The sequence below is a fragment of the Amblyraja radiata genome, chromosome 8 (assembly GCF_010909765.2).
Source record: "Amblyraja radiata isolate CabotCenter1 chromosome 8, sAmbRad1.1.pri, whole genome shotgun sequence".
NCBI lineage: Eukaryota > Metazoa > Chordata > Chondrichthyes > Rajiformes > Rajidae > Amblyraja > Amblyraja radiata.
Window position 1 is genome coordinate 4,399,788 of NC_045963.1, and position 22,269 is coordinate 4,422,056.

At 44.3% G+C, this 22,269-nt stretch overlaps 1 protein-coding gene across 3 annotated transcripts in view; it reads left to right on the top strand.

Moving 5' to 3' along the window:
• The window catches only part of snx9 (sorting nexin 9), a 113,008-nt gene that overhangs the window by 59,928 nt on the left and 30,811 nt on the right, over window positions 1-22,269 (top strand). For all 3 annotated transcript variants that reach the window (XM_033025066.1, XM_033025068.1, XM_033025067.1), the window contains 2 exons: window positions 14,589-14,714; window positions 20,299-20,416. In XM_033025066.1, the coding sequence (XP_032880957.1) occupies window positions 14,589-14,714; window positions 20,299-20,416 (244 nt within the window). The remainder of the gene's footprint in view (window positions 1-14,588; window positions 14,715-20,298; window positions 20,417-22,269) is intronic.

Consider the following 22,269-nt stretch of genomic DNA (forward strand, 5'->3'; position numbering starts at 1 on the left):
AAAATGAAGTTGTTTTCTTTGTAGTTATGTTCCACAAGCACCTACATAAAGTGCGCATCATTAAAATCCGTTACATGGGCAGAAAGGTAGTTTTAAAAAATGCCACGGAATGAATTACGGGGGAATTTTAACCTCTGACTGGGTAGGAGGGAAGGGACAAATGTATGCAGATCTGAAAATAATACAAATTATTGACGGCCGGATTTAACTAAATCTTCTCTGGTAATGATCGAAAATTCTCCTCAGGCCAAGTGGGTGTGGAATATAAATATGATAGTCACTCGTTAAGAAGTTGTCTTATCAGCACTTAACAGCAGTTGTAAATTAATTCAAGGCAAATGGGTTTCCTTGCTTTCTGAAACATGCCAGGTACATGAGTCAGCACTCAGTGTGTGGCCACTTTACTCTCAACTGGCACTTCATTTCAGAAAGCAGGTCAAAGAGCAGTGAGTGCTTGTAGTTCCCCAGGAACACTTAACAATGATTGCTGCTCGCCCTTCATTGATGCTAATTAATTTCCCTCCTGGGATAGATAAAGTTCTATTGTATCGTAATTCAGAACAAGAGCTGGTTGCCCAATTATGGGATATTCGGCAACAGCAATAGACCGCCCTTGACCTGCTATCAGCTATATATGAGAGAACTGAAGGGACAGGATGTAATGCCAGAGAGCAGTGCTGAACTACTATCTACCACTATGGTGAACCTTGGACTATCCTTGATCAGACTTTGCTGGCTTTACCTTGCAATAAACGTTATCCACATGTATCTATACACTGTAAATGGCTCGATTGTAATCATGTATTGTCTTTCTGCTCTGGATAGCACGCAACAAATGTTTTTCGCCATTCCTCGGTACACGTGACACGGCCTTCATTAGTCCCACCTGCCTGCGTTTGACCCATATCCCTCCAAACCTGTCCTATCCATGTACCTGTCTAACTGTTTCTTGAACGTTGGGATAGTCCCAGTCTCAACTACCTCTTCTGGCAGCTTGTTCCATACACCCACCGCGTTTTGCAAGGAAAAAGCTACCCCTCGGATTCCTATTAAATCTTTTCCCCTTCATCTTAACCCTATGTCCTCTGGCCCTTGACTCACTTACTCTGGGCAAGAGACTCTGTGCATCTACCCGATCTATTCCTTTCATGATTTTATATACCTCTATAAGGTCACCCCTCATCCTCCTGCGCCCCAATGAATAGAGACCCAGCTTACTCAACCTCTCCCTATAGCTCAGACCCTCTGGTCCTGGCGACATCCTCATAAATCTTCTCTGCACCCTTTCCAGCTTGACAACATCTTTCCTATAGGCCCATTCTTAGTCATGTGTGTGACCAAAAATATGGATAAAATTGTGGAATACTTCTAATTCTGAAATCAATACAGGTATATTGTTTTGTACTGTAGATATGATTCATATTTTTTTCAAAGTTTATCAAGTGAAATTTTTATGTTACGCAGACAATGTTTATTTAGGGACAGGGGTCAAATATGACTGGTCGCGTGTGTGATCTCTCACGGAAGCATTTTTTTCACAACTCAGTTTTATCTTACAAACTCTGTGTGAATTTTAAGAAGCTAGGATGTTCATATCTTTAGCAGATGCATTATAGTTCTGTAGGTAGGAAAATAGCAATGAATAAGATTAATCTCTTACAAGAATGTTTTAAATGTATTACTTTATGTGATGCCATCTGGCCACGTGTGTGACATTTTGGTTCACTTTCCAAAGAATGGCCCAATAACATGGTGCCCAGAACTGAACACTGTGTTGGAATAGCACTCATGGAGGAGTCTCGGGTTATGGAGGCAAGCAGATCATTACAGCATCTGAGAAGATGACTTCATGCCTGTTTGATTATGGTGTACAATCTGTAAGGATGACAGTGAAAGGGACCACCTTCTCTGCTTTAGTTTCCTTCCAAGGCTTTGATAGGGCATACACAAAATCTACAGTTGGCTGCTGAAGTGCATTGCTTGCAGGGGCTGGTAGTTATGTCAATTTTACCATTATTAAAAGAAGGAACAGTTTCTAAGGTTTGTGTGCCTGGCTGCCATCCCACAGATGCCAAGAATCTTGTAGACTTATATTTCTGTCAACTCAAATGTACACGTGTACTCCAGTAGCATTCAGTAGTTGAAAATGATTTCATTCCCATAACTTTCAATCATAAAATTGCTTTCTTTGTGTGCAAGATCCATGGGAGGCTTCTGTGATCATTCCCCTGGTGGGTTTCTACACTCTCCGATATATTCACACCTTCACGTGAATGGCTGCTGGGGATCAAAAACACAAATGGAAAATATGGCGGAAAACTCCAGTGTGAAGTCCAAGAGAAGTGTAATTGAGCAACGGAAATACTGAAAACATGTGTTTTAGATTCCTTGACCGCTTCAGGGTAGCCAGAATTGTTCAGCGGCACACACCACCCACGTCCAAGTGACCTGCATCCTGCGGTTCTGACTATTACTTGCAGATCCTGTTTCAATAATCTTTTGCCGTCTACAAATCACCGTGTGGAAACACAAATGTCTGTCTTACTATGTACCCTACCAGAGAAAGTATCCTTCAGGAAAAGGACGATGAATTCCATAGGAGTCGACGTTTTCTATACACTGTGGCAAGATGAGGGGGAGATCTGTCATAGGGAGCTCTAATGAGATTTCCATCTTCCTGCCCCAGTTACGTCTTGGGCGACGTTGATGTTGATGGGTGATTAGTTCGCTGCCTCTCTCTGCTGGTTTGTGTTCAACAGGGAGGTAAAGAAGAACAGTGAGTTAAAGTAATTACATGCATTGATATAAGTGGGTGGAGAACATTTGTTGACATTCAATGTTATGAGAAGGACTGATTAACGATGAGGTTTAAGGTGTTCTGGTGATGACACATTCAGCACTAGTACTACCAAAATGTCTTCACTTTTCCCGACTTATTAGAGTCAGACTCTTACAGCATGGAAATACCCTTCGGCCCAACTTACCCACACTGGCCAACATGTCCAGTTTGCACTCGTCCCACCGACTTGCTTTGGCCCATATCCCGCCAAATCTGTCCTTTCCATGTACAGTTTTGGTCTCCTAATTTGAGGAAGGACATCCTTGTGATTGAGGCAGTGCAGCCAGCGTAGGTTCACAAGATTGATCTCTGAGATGGCGGGACTGTCATATGAGGAAAGATTGAAAAGACTAGGCTTGTATTCACTGGAGTTTAGAAGGATGAGGGGGATCTTATAGAAACATATAAAATTATAAAAGGACTGGACAAACTAGATGCAGGAAAAATGTTCCCAATGTTGGGCGAGTCCAGAACCAGGGGCCACAGTCTTAGAATAAAGGGGAGGCCATTTAAGACTGAGGTGAGAAAAAACTGTTTCACCCAGAGAGTTGTGAATTTGTGGAATTCCCTGCCACAGAGGGCAGTGGAGGCCAAATCACTGGATGGATTTAAGAGAGAGTTAGATAGAGCTCAAGGGGCTAGTGGAATCAAGGGATATGGGGAGAAGGCAGGCACGGGTTATTGATTGGGGACGATCAGCCATGATCACAATGAATGGCGGTGCTGGCTCGAAGGGCCGAATGGCCTCCTCCTGCACCTATTTTCTATGTTTCTATGTTACCTGTCTGAATGTTTCTTAAACGTTGTGATAGTACCTTCCTCAACTACCTCCTCTGGCAGCTCATTCATACACCCACCACCCTTTGCGTGAAAATGTTCCCCTCAGCTTCTTATTAAATCTCCCCCTCCTCCTTCACCTGAAACCTATGTCATCTGGTTCTTGATTCCCCTATTCTGGGCAAGAGACTCCGCGTCGACCCGATTCGTACACCTGCTGTAACGGCGAGTGGTGAGCATCCCTACGAAGGAAAACATAAGCACAATCCCGTAACATAGTAGGCACATGCACCGCTGACGACCGGTGTCTGGAAGTGGGAACCGGGACCAAAGCGCGCGCTCGCTTGTGAAGGTCAGCTAGCACCGCCAAAGCCGGGACGTCTTGATCACGGGTGACGGGCAGGAATTCCCCAGGTACCCGCAAAACCGAGCCGTAAACCAGCTCGGCCGAGAAGGCGTTGAGGTCTTCCTTAGGCGCAGTTCTGATGCCTAGGAGAACCCAGGGCAAAGCGGAAACCTCAGGGGCTGCCGGACGGGACAGTGCGTCAGCCACAACGTTCATCTTCCCCGCCACATGCCGAATGTCAGAAGTGAACTCGGATATGTAGGCGAGGTGCCGCTGTTGCCTGGCGGACCAGGGGTCGGACACCTTATTCAAAGCGAACGTGAATGGCTTGTGGTCCGTGAATGCAGTAAACGCGTGCCCTTCCAGGAAATAACGGAAATGGTGGATCGCTAGGTAAAGAGCGAGGAGCTCCCGATCGAAAGCGCTGTACTTGATCTCTGGGGCCCGCAGCTGCCTGCTGAAAACGCCAGCGGCACCCAGCGGCTACCTACCCACTGTTCGAGGACAGCACCTACCGCGACGTCAGATGCGTCCACGGTGAGGGCCATTAGGGCCGATGCCTTAGGGTATACCAGCATGGTGGCGTTGGTCAACGCTGTCTTAGCCCCCCCTTTCACCCCTACCATTTCCTCTGTGTCTCTCATTTTTCTTCCTCCCCCATTCCCTTTTACCCACTAACCCACCCTCAGGTCCTACATTTTCTTCCCATCTATCTGTCTTGTCAGATTCCACCACTTACACCCTTTTGGCTTGTCCACTTATTACCTGTAGCTTTGGTTACTATCTCTACCTTCTCTCATCTGCCCATCATTCCGTCCATGCGGATCTACCTGTCGCTTGGTAGCTCTTGCCCCACTCCTTCCCATCAGCTATTTCTACCAGCTATCTCATATCTGCTCCATCAGTCTGTAGAAGGGTCCTGACTTGAAACGCATTTGACCATTTCTCTCCACAGATGTTGCCTGACCGTTGTTCTTCCAGCAGATGGACACAAAATGCTGGAGTACGTAACTCAGAGGGACAGGTAGCATCTCTGGATAGAAGGAATGGGTGACATTTTGGGTCGAGACCCTTCTTCAGACTATTCTGTCCATCCAGAGATGGCCATTAGGGGCACCATATGATGTCAGCCTCTGCCTACAGTCTGTTTTTCCATCTTTTATTTATTTTTAGTCTAAAAAATGTGTTGGAGTATTTCGTAGTATTTTTATGTGGGGGAGGTGGGTAGGGCAAGGGGGAAACTGTTTCCCAGTCACTTTCTGGCGGGGATGCGACTATTCTCTGAGTCGTGTCCTCGACCCCCCCCCCCCCCCCCCCCCCCCCCGCAGCCTACCAACTGGATTGGCACGGTCTTTCCTGCCGGAGACCAGCCAGAGCTTCAGCAGCGGTGCAGCACTGGATTCACCGCGGAGTGGGCGATGCCTTACCTGGATCGCCGTTTGAAGCTCCGGAGTGTTGGGCTTGCTGCTTCAACATCGCGGAGTCCTGGGATTCCCTTTGTGTGAATCTCCGCCCGACTTGGCCTGTGGACTTCGGGAGCCGCAGTCTCCGGTAAGAAGTGGCCAATTCGGAAGTACAAGCTGCTGAGAATGTTCTTCCGTTCCAACGTGGGACTTCCATCATCCCGGCGAGAGGGCCTGAACATCGGGCCGCCCGTAGTGGCGACTGCCCCGACCACGGGTGAACGGGAGGCCCCGACCACGGGTGAACAACAAGGAGAAGGATTACTGAACTTTGGAGCCTTCCCTCACAGTGGGAAACTTTGATGCTGCTGTGTGGGGATGTTTATGTTAAAGTCTATCATGTGTTGTGTTCTTTTTTTATTCGTATGGCTGTCTGGTGACCCCAAATTTCACTGTACCAATTGGTGCATGTGACAATAAATGTCTCTTGTCTTAGCTGCTCCAGCATTTTGTGTCTTTTGTCGATGTAAACCAGCATCTGCAGTTCCTTCCTACACATATAGAGTTCATCCAGCAGTCTGTTTCTTGCTCACCATTCATCCTGTGAAAGAATTATCCAGTGTCCTATTAGTGGCAATATTGGTAATTAGTATCCTATTCTTTGCCCACAGGCCTGTATTTTTTTTAAAGATGTATCCAATGCATTTTTGTTAGTTATCTTAAACCTGTCTTGCTTTTTGACTGATCTTGGAGAAAGATCTTTATTAGAGCTTCGCAATTTGCCAAATCTCCCTTTCATCTTCACTGCAATTTTTTCAGTCCTTCACCCCTACTTCCATTCTCATGAATCTTTTCTATATCCCATCTGAGGCCTAGAGATTCTTTCCAAGGTATGGTGCCCATAAATGGCCACAATTCTATACACCAGACTAGTGATTTGTAAAGTTTTAGTATCATGCCATTTTAATCTCTTAGGACAATAACAGATTTTTTTCAAAAGCACTCTAAATCTTATGACATTTTCACTTTTTCAATATCCTCGCAACCTTTATACCCTAGATCAAAATCCTACTCTGTTTCCTCCTTTTTCAATTTGAAACATGCTAAGCAACATTGGTCTTGTGTCCACATTTTGCCTTTCACCCTCACCCTTGTCAGTTGCACTGTTATTTTCTTGGTTTGTATTACATTACTTGAAGTCTTTATTATCACTACACCAAAGTTATTTTTTTCATGCTCATGTAATTTGCCATAATCTTGCATTATTTTGGTGGCTTACATCAGGTTGTTAGAAACATAGAAACTTGGAAAATAGGTGCAGGAGGAGGCCATTCGGCCCTTCGAGCCAGCACCGCCATTCATTGTGATCATGGCTGATCGTCCCCAATCAATAACCCGTGCCTGCCTTCTCCCCATATCCCTTGATTCCACTAGCCCCTAGAGCTCTAACTCTCTCTTAAATCCATCCAGTCATTTGGCCTCCACTGCCCTCTGTGGCAGGGAATTCCACAAATTCACAACTCTCTGGGTGAAAAAGTTTTTTCTCACCTCAGTCTTAAATGACCTCTCCTTTATTCTAAGACTGTGGCCCCTGGTTCTGGACTCGCCCAACATTGGGAACATTTTTCCTGCATCTAGCTTGTCCAGTCCTTTTAGAATGTTATATGTTTCTATAAGAACCCCCCCTCACTCCAGTGAATACAAGCCTAGTCTTTTCAATCTTTCCTCATATGACAGTCCCGCCATCCCAGGGATCAATCTCATGAACCTACGCTGCACTGCCTCAATCACAAGGATGTCCTTCCTCAAATTAGGAGAACAAAACTGTACACAATACTCCAGCTATACAACTTCAGAAGAACCTATTTATTCCTATATTGAAATCCTCTTCTGTTGCAACATAACAGTACATTGTTTGTTCCTTCAATTGTTACCAATTAAGATACAATTTTCTATCCTGGTGTTGCACTAGTACAGTTGGTGATTGATTTGTTCTTACCACCGTTATATCTGTAGGTTATCAAGGCTCTTTGTCATATTTACATTTCATTAGTATCCCTCTTATTCGTCGTTTTCGTCCACTTAGACACGTAGACATTTTGAATCTCCTCTCTCCTTGGTGCCCTCATCCTGTCAGCGAACCACATTACAACTTTGTTCCCCCGCAAGTATTATAGCCAACTTATTAATAAAGTAGATAAAAGGGATTATTGGTGAAGGTACAGGAAGTTCAATACATACATGGATGTGCTGGCAAAAGGTGAGAATGAAATGGGATCCTCAAACGATCAATACAAGCACCATTACGTTTCATCATGTACTGTAAGAATGACCAGGACACTGGTAGAGTTGGTGAAGACTAAAGACTTAAAATGGGCAGAAGACCAACTTTGAGAGGGAATAATCTCACTACATTATTATTTTGAACGGTGTGAAATTGCAAAGGGCTTTTAAGATGCCTATTTCAAATCGGAGGTTGCAGGTAATGTTGATGTTGATCAGGGATTTGAAATATATGGCTTGTAAATTAGAAATTGAATGCAAATTACTGATTATTTAAGACCCCTTTTTTTTTTGCACTGCTTAGTTCTTCCGCAGAACATTTCAGCTTAGCATGTGAACATCACTTCTCATCAAGTTCCTCTGGTCATAGATTTCCAATTTGTAATATGTTTTTTTTCTTAATGCTTTAACTGTAATTAAATGGTTCCTTTAAAGCATTCTGCATGTTAAGGGTTACAACCGAGAACACTGCAGCACAAGAACAGGCCATTTGGCACGTACTCCACACCCCTCTATTCCCTGCATATCCGGATGTCTACACAAAAGTTTCTTAAATGCCACTGTTGTTTCTGCGTCAACCACCATCCCCCCGCAGTGCGTTCCAGGCACTCACCAACTTCAGTGGTTAAAAAATAACTTTCCCCGCGTATCTCCTTTAAACTCTGCCCCTCTCATCTTAAAGCCTGGCCGCTAGTATTTGATATTTCCATCCAGGGAAAAAGGTTCTGACTGCCGACCCTATGTATGCCTCTCATTGTTTATACTCCCTCTCCTAATTTTGTATGCCTTTCACATTGCAACATAATTTTATTTTGAAAATGAATATCGCATTTTATTTTAATTTGGTTAACTTTAAATGTATTAAAAATGTGAAAGAGTCAGAGTCTGGAAGTCATGTGTATTGAAAACTGAATAATGAAATTACCCAAGTGCAATTCATATTGGGCCAGATGTCGCTCTGGTCTACCAATAGTTACACTGCATTTTCAACTCAAAACATTTTGCTCCCTCAAGCTGTCAAAGATGCAAGCCGATCATAGTGAGAGTGAGAGAAATGTCATCCAGGGCTACGTTCCAGAGATCCAAATAGAGTATTTTAGGTCAATACAGATTAAAAAAGTCACGGTGTTATCTTCCAGATGCACGAAGAACAGTGAAAAATGCTGCCTCTCTCTATGCTTTGGGGTTTTAATAGTAAGATTAAACGAGAACTTACCAGTTTGAAGTTTGATCTGTATTTTATGAGGAGTTACGATGAGGGATTACGTGAAGAACCCGCTCAGCACGCATGCGCGGCATACTTCAAAGCAGCGGTGTGAAATCACAGATAGACACAGTTATTGAAGTAAACATAGTAAATATAAGGAGACATCAGTTTATGAATTTGACCCATATTATTGAGGGTGGGAGCGGAGGGCACGTAATCCCTCATCGTAACTCCTCATAAAATACAGATCAAACTTCAAACTCGTAAGTTCTCGTTTAATCTTACTATTTTACTTCGGAGTCACGTGTGATTCCGTGAAGATTTCAAAGCTCTGTGATTTCAAACCGTGTAACAGTTATTACTACATCACTGCCGAAGTCTTTGAGGGAGGAAGTGTGTTATCGTAACTAACCAATGAATCTGTTTGTAGAAAAACACAATGGTATTTTTTAACAATAACAACAAAAACATTAAATTGCTCCCCTGGGCTTAAATTAAATATTTGCAGTCTGTAAAATCTTTCCTGCAAATAAAACAGGTTTTGCCAACGGCTTATTATAAAATTTCTGAACGGTCTTTCCCCCCACCATCCTGCTGTAGCCAGGATGTGGTTTATAGGCACGTCCATTCTTTTAGCTGTCGACGTGGATGCTGCCCTGGTGGAATGAAATTTGTACATGTTTGTTTTTATCCCAGCAGCTTTTAGCACCTGCTTGAGCCATCTCGAAATGGCTCATCACCTGACCATAAGGTTTTTTATGACTGACCCACAAGGCTTCTCATCTCCCTCAAATATTTTGGTTGTGTCTATGTAGGATAGTAGGGTCATGCAACATAACCGTGTTTCTGGCGGGTAAGCCCGGAATTCCACGACTGGATTAGGTGTTCCTGGTCTGCTCTGTTTGATCATTCCCTGGATAACGACAGAGATCTGGTCTGGAGCTGTGAGCATGGTGTCCAGTCGCAATAGGTGTAGTGACTGGACCCTCTGTGCAGCTACAAGTGCCATCAACATGAGTGTTTTGAGCATAGATGGTTCCAGGTTGAGGGATCTGGCTGGTGGCCATCCCCTGAGGTATGTCAGGACCACACTGACATCCCATGTATGGGTGTACCTTGGTCTAGGGGGTTAGAGTTGTAAATACCCTTCATTAGTTTGACCACCAGCTGGTGGGACCCCATGGCCTGTTGTCCTGGAGCTGGTTTTAAATAGACAGGCAGGGCAATTCTAGCTGTGTTGATGGCTCTGTAGCTGAGTCCTTCATCGTGGTGAAGGTTCGCCAGGAATTCCAGTACGTTGGTAACTGTAGCGGTTGAGTAGGTGGTCCCTGTATCCAAGCAGTACTTCTCCCATTTTTTGATGCTGGACAAGTGCTGTTTTTTAGTGGATGTTCGGAGGGATGCTGACATGGTGTCGACGGTTTGTTATGATAATCCCAGTCCCAGAAGTGGTTTGTGCAGAATCTGCAACCCAGGAGTTTGATTTTTTCATGGCACGGGTGGCTTGTGCCCGACACTGGGTGTTAATAACTCTGGGTCACTGGGGAATACCATCGGAGTTTCAACAACCATGTCATGGAGTATTGGGAACCATGGCTGTGTAGGCCAGTCGGGTACTATCAAAATACCTGAAGCAGAGTCCATTTGTACTGTGCGTAGCCCCCGACTGATGAGGCAGAAGGGAGGAAATGCATAGAAGAAGAATTTCCCCAATCCAGCGCGAACGCATCTACCGCTGCTGCCTCAGGGTCTGGTTCCCAAGCGACATACATAGGTACCTGGTGATTTAGCCTTGATGCAAATAAATCGATATCTGGCGTGCCATATTGCTTGATAACTTTTGTGAAAATTTTTTTGGGGGGTTTTAACATCCATTCGATGTTGTCATTAAATTTACGTGACCTGGTGTCTGCCACTGTATTTAGCTTACCTGGCAGGTAAGTTACTGATAGCCAAATATGTCTTTGGACACACCATTGCCAAATTGTGTTGACCAACTTGTCGCATGATACCGATTTTATGCCGCCCATATGGTTAATGTAGGCCACCACCGTAGTATTATCTATTTGTAACCGTACATGCAAGTGATGCATATTTATGCATATGCTTTTAAACCATAAAAGTCACCCAACATCTCTAGATAATAAATGCCCAGTGTAAGTGGTAACGATGATTCTGGGTTAGTCCATCTACTACTTGTGCTGGAGATAGAGTTAGTTGCTCCTCAGCTTTGAGCACTGGCATCTGTTTGGATAACTGACGTAGGGTTAGTGATGATAATAGGCTGAAACTATGTCAAACGTTTTTTGCCCACCACTGTAGTTCTGATATTACTTCATGAAATGATCATAATGACCTGTATGTCGTTTTTGGTACAAAGGTTCGAATTATGTAGCCGGAAATGCTGCTACCATTTTCCCAATTACTCTGTTACTTGTCGAGTAGTTGGTAGTTTGTTGACCATTAAATTGTTGCATGATTGTGCCAATTCAACTATGTTGTCTCTTGGCAATGTTACAGTCACGTAGACTGAATTAATTGTGAAGCCCAAGTAGTCCATGATAGTGGATGGCTTCAACTTAGATTTATCTGGATGTAAGATAACCCCAGGGTTTCGAATAACTGTTTGGTAGCTGAACAGCTAACATTGTCAATTTCATGGTCTTGCCTACCATTTAGGATATCATCAAGATATGCCATGACAATATGTTTTTGTCTTCTGAATATTGTCAGAGCTGGTTTTAGTGTCTTGGTGACACTTGGGCTGATGTGAACCCATTGGGTAACGCTTTAAACTGCTATAGCTGCCCCATCCAGGTAAAATTCAGGTATCTGCGATGATCCTTGTGAATGGTACTAAATAGTAAACATCTTTAAGATGAATGCTTGCCATGAAGTATCCTTTGGAATTTAGTTGTTTGGCAGTAACAACCGGTTCCATTTTGAAATGTAAATACTTAACAAACATATTTAGTGAAGTTAAGTCAATGATGATGCGACATCCACCATCTTTTTTGGGTTTAGTGAATATATTTGATACGAATTGCAAGGGTTCAGGTTTTCCCATGATACCCTTTGTAATTATTCTCACCAGTTCAGCTTGTCCCTCTCGTTTCTTTAACGGAGAGGGAAAAAATACCCTCTGGGGTGAATGTTGACCTGGTGGCAATTTTTCTAGTATGAATTGTATTTGTATTCACTAATGCCATTGAGTATATACTGATCACTCGTGATAGACTCCCATGTGTTAGTATTACTCTATATACTGGTAGGAACCAGACCCACCTACCTCCATGGTTATGGGTATTCTTCTGTTTCCTGCCGGTCCAACGAGTGTTGCACGTCGTCTGACATGGCAGTGACGTTGGGGGGTGGCACATTTTCCATGGGGTCCGCTCTGGGCCCTGGTCTAAAAAAGACTTTCGGTGATAAAATGCGGACCCCGAGCTTTCATCAGTCCGATATGGTAGACGTTGACTGATGGACGCGATGGGGTGCTGCTGCGTAGGAATTACTGTTTTTGGTTTGCTCGTCCCGGCCCTGCCCTCATGAGCCGAAAGTTTTGTAAAACCTCTTGCATGTCCTTCATATGCTTTGTGAGGTTTTTGCCAAAGAGCAGTGGGTCTGGCTCAGTGGCTGGGGTATGCACAACCCCGCAATGTAGGATTTTATGGCAGGTCTTATGACTTGTTTACGAAGGTTGTGGTCATCTCCGTATTTGTCCATGGAACGAGGAAAAACGATGTGATGGCTGACGTCAGGCTTTTAATGGCCTCCTGCACGTGGGGTTTCCACGTAGCTGTCCACCACACCTAGCAGCTCTTCCTGTTCCTGCACCCCTTGCATACTCCCGAGATCTTCAGCCATTGCCCCTGTTCTTGACCAGCCCAGTCCTGGTCACCAAAGCTATCCTCTGGAAAGGAGGAAGCAATGGACAGTGCACAAGGCACTGTGGAGGGAGTGCCTGACCCCCCTCTGCGAGAGCGCCCCTCCTGGGGTGCACCTCGCTGGAGCTCCTGCTCCAAGAGCCGCTCCATGCGGCTCAGGCGGCTGTCTCTCCCCCGCCTGGTTGGAGAGACGTCCCCGTCCGACAAGTCGGAGTCACCGGCCGGACGCCTCTTCCATGGCTTTACATCCAGCCCGCTGCTCAGGCGCTAGCGGGCTGGGCTCGGCGCGGTGTTGGGGTATAGCGGACCGCCCGGTAAGCGGTCGTACCGCCTTGTTCCTGCCCCCGCGAGATGGAACGCTCCTCCGTGGAGTCGAGCGGGGGGCAGGTCTCTTCAGGCGACTGTCTTTCCCCCCCGTGCGGGTGGAAAGATGTCCCGTCCGATAAGTTGGAGCCACCGGCCGGACGCCTCTTCCGTGGCGGTACTTCCAGCCCGCTGCTCAGGCGCTAGCGGGCTGGACTCGGCACGGTGTCGGGATAGCGGAGCGCCGGGTAAGCGTTCCTACCGCCTCGATGCTGCCCCCCCTTAGATGGAACGCTCCTCCGTGGAGTCGAGCGGGGGACAGGTTTGTTCTGTTGCTGCCCCCCCCCCCAGATGGAACGCTCCTCCGTGGAGTCGAGCGGGGGACAGGTTTGTTGTAGAGCCTTTCTTCTCTGCCTGAAAGCACAAGGCTCCCTGTGAAAGAAAAACCCGACGTCAGCTTACCTGGTGTTCTTTCACCTCCATAGCGGGAGCACCTGACTCCCGCTGTACCGCTGTTGCTCTGCTGGACGTAATGCCGCGCATGCGTGCTGAGCGGGTTCTTCACGGAATCACTTACGTGACTCCGAAGTAAAATTGTATAATGTCTCTTTGACAACATCCCCACCCACAGTCAACCTAATGGTAGCCTTAGATTCCAATTAGTTGTGGAGCTCTCAAGATCATTTTGCAGAATAGGAACCTTGCAATTGCTTCTAGGTGCATGCATGCGAGTTTAGTTTATTGTCACATGTACCGAGGTAAAGTGAAAAGCTTTTTGTCTTTCTATCCAGTCAGTGGAAAGACAAAATATGATTACAATCGAAGATGGACACAAAACCCATGACCCTCCTTCAGAAGGGTCTCGACCCGAAACGGCACCTATTCCTTTTCTCCAGAGATGCTGTCAGACCTGCTGAGTTACTCCAGCTTTTTGTGTGTATCTTTGGTTTAAACCAGCATCTGCAGTTCCTTCCTACACATGATTACAATTGAGCCATTTACAGTGTACATGATAAGGGATTAATGTTTAGTGCCGGGTGAAGTCCAATTAAATATAGTCCGAGGGTCATCAATGAGGTAGATCAGGACTGCTCTCTAGGTGTGGTGGAATGATTCAGTTGTCTGATAACACCTGGGAAGAAACTGTCACTGAATCTGGAGGTGTGCATTTTCACACTTCTATACCTTTTGCCTGATGGGAGAGGGAAAACTAAAACTAAATTTAAGAAGGCAGGGTTGAAGTATTTGTGCTTGGCATGATCTACAAGCAACACTCTAAAGACACGTCCCTTGCAGAGCTACATTAAGGGGTCTGGTTTCTCTGTGCCTCACAAAATCTGCATGTTACCTGGGCTTAAATAAAATCCTGGTGAGTGGGTTGGTTGCCCTTCTAGGTCCTGAGGTAGGTTATCTGGGGTTACAGTTGTAAATTAGGAATAAAAATTGGCATCACATCTGATCGCAAATGATTTTTAATTTTGGTCGAAGGTTAAAATTCTTTTTTGCTTCGATCTACATTTGACATCATGTTTTTTTCTTCCAGAAAGGCGAAGTTGGCCCAGTTTGGGAATATCCCTCATCCTCGCTGAGCTGTGTAGTAGCTGACCCAAGGAAAGGATCCAAGCTGTATGGACTAAAAAGTTACATTGAGTATCAAGTAACCCCTAATGTAAGTCTACAAAAATATATACTTTTTGCAAAAAGGTAGGTCTTGAGGATATACAAATTGATTAAAAAAAAACCAAAATGAATGTGTAATACGTAGGTGTATGTGTAATAAATACTTCCCCAGGAGCCAGGCAGCATCTGTGGCCCTTGCATCCCCTCTCTCCCCTCACCTGTCATACCAGCTTCAAAGTCGTCTGGTTGAGTCTCATTGACTGTAACTCGTTTCCACCTAGCGCACAGCTAACAATGGCCTGTTTCCTTTATCATTGTTACTTTTTTACATATCTTCCATTCATTTGTTCTATATATCTCTACATCACTGTCTATATCTCTCGTTTCCCTTTCCCCAACTCTCAGTCTGAAAAAGGGCCTCGACCCGAAACGTTACCTATTCCTTTTCTCCTTACTCTAGCCTTGTATGTCTATCTCTGGCTCAAGAAACTGTTTAAAATTTCAAATGAATAACCTGGTGTAAGTTGATGATGTTTGTACCACTTGTTACTTGATCACTACATAAATGTTTACTTCAAATCTATTGAGAAAATGGCCTCATAGCGCCTCATAGCGCCAGAGATCCAAGTTCCATCCTTACCAACACGCGTGCTGTGTTTGGAGAATATGCACTTTCTCCCTGTGACCTTGAGGGTTTTCTCCTGTTTCCGCATCCCAAAGATATGCGAGTTATGGGTTAATTTGCCCCGAAACGTTTGTGTTGGGAGCGGATGCAAAAGGGTATTAGATAGAAGCAGTGTATTGATGGCCAGAATGGACTCGATGAACGAAGGGTCTGTTTCCACACTGTAATTTTCAGTCAGTCAATATTATCACAAAGCTAGATTTCTTCACCAATTGCATTCTCATACCTTAGTGTTTAAGAAAGAACTGCAGATGCTGGAAAAATCGAAGGTAGACAAAAATGCTGGAGGAACTCAGCGATTGAGGCAGCATCTATGGAGAGAAGGAATAGGCGACGTTTCGGGTCGAGACCCTTCTCCTTCTAATGTCGGGGAGACTACTGTCTCCGCCTCTTCCTTTCTTTTTCCTGCACACCAGCTGGAGGAACAGCACCTCATATTCCACTTGCATAGCTTGCAACCCAATGGTTTGAATATTGAATTTTATATAACCTCCAGCAACCACCCTCCCTTTGTTCCCCACTTTCTCTCCCCCCCCCCCCTCCCCTTCCCTGTGCCCTACGTAGACTGACACCGCTTTCTCCCCTCCCCTCCACCTATATTCCTTCCTCTGGCTTCATAATTTGCAACTCTTTAATATCTGGCTTATGTTCCAAACATCCCGCTCACCTGTATCCACATATATATTCCATCCCTCCCATATTTATACATGCGGGCGCCGCCACGTTTTGGCACCATTTCCAAAGTCGGGTCCACCAGCGGTTCCCCATCCAGGTAAGCCTCGGACTCCTGCAGGACCTTCCTCTGTCACACTTGGCCTGCAAACCAACGTCCCACTCCTCGACCGGCCATCTTTGTTTCCCAGGGGGGATGCCTCCTGCAGCTGACCTTGAAGGCACTGGAGGCATTACCCCAGTTTACCCTCCTACCAGCACTTGCTCCTTGCGTACGACGTCTCCAGCAGCTTCCTGCAGGTTCTCCAGGCGGCTTCCTGGATCCACAGCCAGCAGGCCTTCCAGGTCGTCAGGCAGATTCCCAGTTTCACGGCAGCGGCAGGTTGGGAAGGCCTCCGCTGGCTGACTCCACAAGCTCTGCTGCAGACTGCTTCTGCCATGCTTTGTCCTGCCTCTCCCAGCTTTCTTTCCTCCCTAATTCCCCCACACCCCAAACAATCAGTCTGAAGAGAGCTTCTGACAAAACATCACCCATCCACGTTCTCCAGACATGCCGCTGAGTTAATGCAGCACTCTTGTGTACACTGGCATCTGCAGTTTCTTTTGTCACATTGATTTGGACACAACAGCTTTCTAAATATTTGAACAGTTGCATTAGACTGAGACATTTTTGACCTTTTTATTATGTCCTTTGGTGCAGTATTTGCATGTTGTTGCAATCACTGGGGTGACTGCACCCAACCAACAATTCAATTGAAGATGCTACTAGTAAGTGCAGAGCAGCTTTCCAAATATGCTATCATGTAGGGAACTGTGCAGTGCAAACTTACAATCTTCTTGCGTATGGTGTGCACAGCCTAAAGTTGTAGATCAAGGGTAGACATCCAGGCCAGGACAGCATCAGTTACTGGGTGGGTGACTTTGATGCCACCAGGGAAAAGCCTCAGTGGGCTGTCATTCACGATGTGTGGGATGGTCTAGTCTGGATGCCCACAATCTGTCTGTTATCCCCAATTTATGCAGGTGATGGGCTGTTCTTGCATGGAGGGTGCCGATTCTGTTCAGGGTTAGACATTGCTTGCGATGGAGGTCAAAACCCTGTGATGACCCGCATCGCAGAGTTAAGGACAGTGTCAACTCGTTTGGTTTGGCAGATATTAGCCCAAGCTGTTGAGAAAAACTCGGCTGTTGAGTAGACTAGGACTAAGCTTGCAGTACAGAGGGTGTGTGCATTGGATCCCCAGCTGTTGCCAGCAAGTTTCCTGATGATGTTGACCCTTGCTTTCAGTTTATCAGCCGCCCTCTTCAGGTGTTTACCTATAAAAACTGTTCATCAATGAGGCAAGTGTTCTTTATTTTCAAACTAGGCAACTTTTGAAATTCCTTCCAGTATACTTGAATTGCACAGGCAGCACGTTGCTATTCTATAATTTTAAAAAATAGCTTTAGAATGTTAGTTTGGAGTCAAACACTTGTAGGGGCTATTATAAAGTTGAGTAAAAATATAACGGGAAATTTTTAGTCTCGAGATACAGTGCGGAAGAAAACCCTTCGGCCCACCGAGTCCGCATCGACCAGCTATCCTCATACATTAACACCACCTTATACACAATATGGACTATTTTACATTTACACCAAGTCAATTAACCTACAAACCTGTACGTCTTGAGTGTGGGAGGAAACCGAAGATCTCGGAGAAAATCCACGCAGGTCACGGGGAGAACGTACAGGCAAGCACCTGTAGTCAGGATCGAACCTGGGTCTCTGGCACTGTAAGGCAGCAGCTCTACCGCTACGCCACCGTGCTGCACATATTTTCTTTAAATCTGTATTTCAATGTCCTTTCAACAATGCTGTCTTTTCATGAGTGAATCTTGGATACCTTTCATTGCAAGCAGCATCTTAGACATAATATCCAGTTACACTTTAAACTAGCATGCAACTAAATGAAGGGCATTTTGCACACAAACAAGAAAACTAGTTTCCTTGTTCTTTCATCAATATCCATCTGTCGTTGCACCTCTTTACATAATGGCTGACTTATTTGCGTGCATCGTGAGTTGTTCTGCATGAAATATCACTGTCTTTGTCGGGAAATCGTTGGTATTTTCTACAAACGACGGAAAAATATAGATGTGATTTATTTGAAATCAATAATTTTGCAATGAATTTGAAAATACTAGGCACACATTATGTTGTAATGACAAAGCTGCATAAATGTTCAGCAAATAATATACAGAAGCAATTTGCGAGGTGTTTATTATTGATAATTCCACAATCCAGTGGCACTGGAATGGTAAAATGCTGGATTCAATCCTTAGCCTCGACTAAGTTAGCTACTTTACATATTTACGAGATTGAGGCACTTGGGGTGGGTTCCAAAATTAGGTTATCCCGAGCAGAGAATTGGGCCCCTCTATTAGTCTGAAATAATATCTGAAGATGGGTCCAAACCCGAAAAGTCAATTATCCATATTCCCCAGAGATGCTGCCTAACCTCCTGATTTACTCCAACGCTTTGTCGATTTTGAAAACTAGCATCTGCAGTTCCTTGTATTCCCTCTATTAGAATGCGATCTTGAATCTCACCTATGTTTCCTATTTAAGTCAAAGATGAGGAGGGCTTTCAATCTGATTCTGACATGACTCCGCCTTCCTGACTCTTCCCCGTAAGACTATGTTAACCTTGGCCTTCAATATATTCAATCATGCAGTCTCCATAGTTCCCTGGGATAGATAATTCCTGAGAGAAGAAAGTCTTCCTCAACTTTATTATTATTATCTTTACCTTAAATAGGAAGACATTTTGGTAGGAAGACTGTGGCAAAGCGATATAACCCAAAAGGGCATTGTATTTAAGAAGCATTCAAGGATAGAGATAGCTAGAGTACATGTGCATGGTTTGTTCAGAATGACGGGACGTGGTTATAAAATGCAACATGAACCTAGGCATTATTGAGGGAGAAGCAGTAACTGACAGGGTGGATGAGGGAGAGCCAGTGGATGTGGTATATTTGGATTTTCAGAGGGTCTGTGTTATGTAAAATTAAAGAACCTAAGATTGGTGGTAATTACTGGCATGTATTAAAAAATGGTCACAGACAGGACACAGAATATAAATAAATGGGTATTGTTCAGGTCGGCAAGGGCAGTATTCTTTTGGCAGGTGATTTCATCACCAGGAATAACTAATAATGAGTTGGCCCTGTATTGCACTCTTCCATGGCATGCCTTGCAGGATGTGGCAAGAGAATCACCCATAGAGTTAGGGTTAGAATTTCGGCACTCCATGTTCACACCAAACATTAAACACCCCTTCCAGAGCTGCCAAGTAGTATGGATTTTCCGTATTTTGTACGGAAATGCGATAAGAATACGGATGTATGATTTTGCTTTGTTAAATACGGATTTTTTTTAAATCGGCCCGACTTCCTGTTTCATCTTGCTGCTTAAAAAATGCAAGGATATAAAAAGTCATACTGTAACTCTAAAAATTCTAGCTGATTAAATCTATTAGTTTTTTAAAGTTCAAGATCTGGGTGATTATTTTTGTAAACTTTGATCTGCCTGTCCCGCTCCAGGTTTAAACAGCGCCATCAGTTTAGCGCGTGGGAATTTAAATGAAGAGTTGGCTACAGCTCTATGGGTTCTAAATATAGCGCTACCAGCAGGAGCACTATGGGCTTTAAACATAGCGCTATGTCCACAGCGCCATGGGTCACAGACTGTTCGGAGAGGGAGTGAGAGAGGGAGAAAGAGAGAGGGAGGGAGAGGGAATAAGAGAGGGAGGGAAAAAAAAGGAGGGAGGGAAAGAGGAGGGAGGGAGAGGGGGGCTTCCAAAATGGCTTCTACATCATCATCTGGTGCTAAAAGCAGGAAGCAGCCGTTCAAACAGAAGTATACAAAGAGATGGCAAAAAATGCTTTGTCAAGTAAGGTGCGTAGAAGACATGTCAATTGGTAATAAAGTCATGCATTCTTGTACTCTTACATGGGTATGACGCACATAAAAAAACATTTTTCAGTTAAATGGCACCGCGTAAAAATACTGATTTCCTCAGCAAAATACTGATTTTCAGATACTGGAATACTGAAATGCTCTGACAACTTGGCAGCTCTACCCTTTACATTCATTTGTTAATTCTCCCCTCATTCCCTTCACCTCCCTCTTGATTGTGGAGACAAAGGAAATATCTGACTTTTTTGATTTGGTATTTTTTTAATAATGTATGCAGAATTGTGTTGACCTTTCCTGATTTTGTGTCTTTAATGTACAGCATACTAACCGATCAGTCAACCACAGATATAAGCATTTTGACTGGTTATACGAGCGTCTACTGAACAAGTTTGGTTCTGCTATTCCCATTCCTTCACTTCCAGATAAACAAGTTACAGGTAATTGGAAACATTTTGTCATATAAATAACGATGGTTGGTTGTTCTGCAGGAATTCATGATGTCCCATCATACTCCGGCGAGAATAGAATTTACGCTTAATGTAGGGACACATTTTGGGGAACATTGTTACAAACTGTACACAGTACACAGTATTAGTGAGACCACATTTGGAATACTGTGTACAGTTCTGGGGTCCATACTTAAGAAAGGATGTACTAGCCCTGGAGGCAGTGCAGCGAAGGTTTACAAGATTAATTCCTGCAATGAGGGGATTGACATATGAGGAAAGGTTAAGTAGGCTGGAACTCTACTCTTTGGAGTTTAGAAGAATGAGAGGCGATCTCATTGAAACATATAAGATCGTGAGGGGCCTTGATCGGGTGGATGCACCGAGGATGTTCCCAATGATCGGGGAAACTAGAACTAGGGGACATAGTTGCAGAATAAGGGGGGGCTCTTTTAAACTGAGATGAGGAAGAACTTCTTCACCCAGAGGGTGGTTAATTTATGGAATTCACTGCCCCAGGGAGCAGTGGAAGCAGAAACTTTAAATATATTTAAGACTAAAATAGATGGTTTTTTAGCTGCCAAGGGGATAAGGGGCTACGGGGAGAGGGCAGGGATATGGACCTAGGTATGGTTAGTATAGTAAGACCTGAGTGATCTCCTGGACAAGTGTCGATCGCCTGGATTGGGGTCGGAGAGGAATTTCCCGGATTTTTTTCCCGAATTGGACCTGGGTTTTTATCCGGTTTTTTGCCTCCCCCAGGAGATCACGAGGTTCTTGGGGTGGAGAGGGGTGATAGCGGTATAAAGGGGAGGGTAGTGTCTTGTGTTCTGTGTCTTGTGTCTACTGTTTGTGGGTAAGTGTGTCTGTTTAGTGTTCAGCCATGAGCGAATGGCGGTGCGGGCTCGACGGACCTGGTGGTCTACTCTCGCACCTACTTTCTATGTTTCTATGTTTCTAAACAAGTTTCAGAACTCTACAATGCCATGTTTGGACAACAAAAATATGATTCAGATTTCTGTAATTTCCCCATGGTTGATGGATGTGTTATTTCAAGCAAGGTGTCTTTGATCCCATGATGTGCAAAAGGTGGAAATATTCCTGGTGAAAAAGAAATGATGCATCGAAGCAAGAAAAAGCCATCCACCACTGGTTTGTCGATTGAAGCAGCTATTTGAGATTTTTTTACTGTTGTGCAAGTAATCAGGAAACTTTGTAGAGGAGAAGATCTTTTTACAGCATGTATTGACTGCCACAATGAAGGTGGTAATTGTTTTCACAGATAGTAATGCTGACTTGGAGTTAGCATCAATATGGTTGTCGTCACATAAATTGATCACATGTTCCCTGTTAAAGTAGAATAAAATACATGGAGAGTTACCTAAAATGTAAAGAAACTGCAGGCTTGGCATTTGGTGTTGTTACATGTCTTTTTTTTATATATATATATGTTTAATAGCTGCATTAATTATATTCTGCACTGTATCTTTGCCTTTGTTCTATTTATTATACATGCGTATGACTCGATTGCATTTATGTCTTTTCTGATAGCATGCAAAACAAAGCTTTTCACTGTACCTTGGTACATGTGACAATAATAGACCTAAACACATCACAATTATTCTTCTTGTGGAGGGTGGAGAATCTGGAATCCCACCAAGGCGGTTTGTGGAGGTTGGATCTTTGGAAGTATTTAAAAAGGAGGTAGATTCTTTTTTTCATCATAGAAAGCATACAGTCAGGTAGCAGCAAAGCTCGGTTTGGGAACAGCTCTGCCCAAGACACAAGAAAGGACATGTTAAAAACTCCTCTCTTCTCTCTGACCCTGTTAGAACATTAAAAAG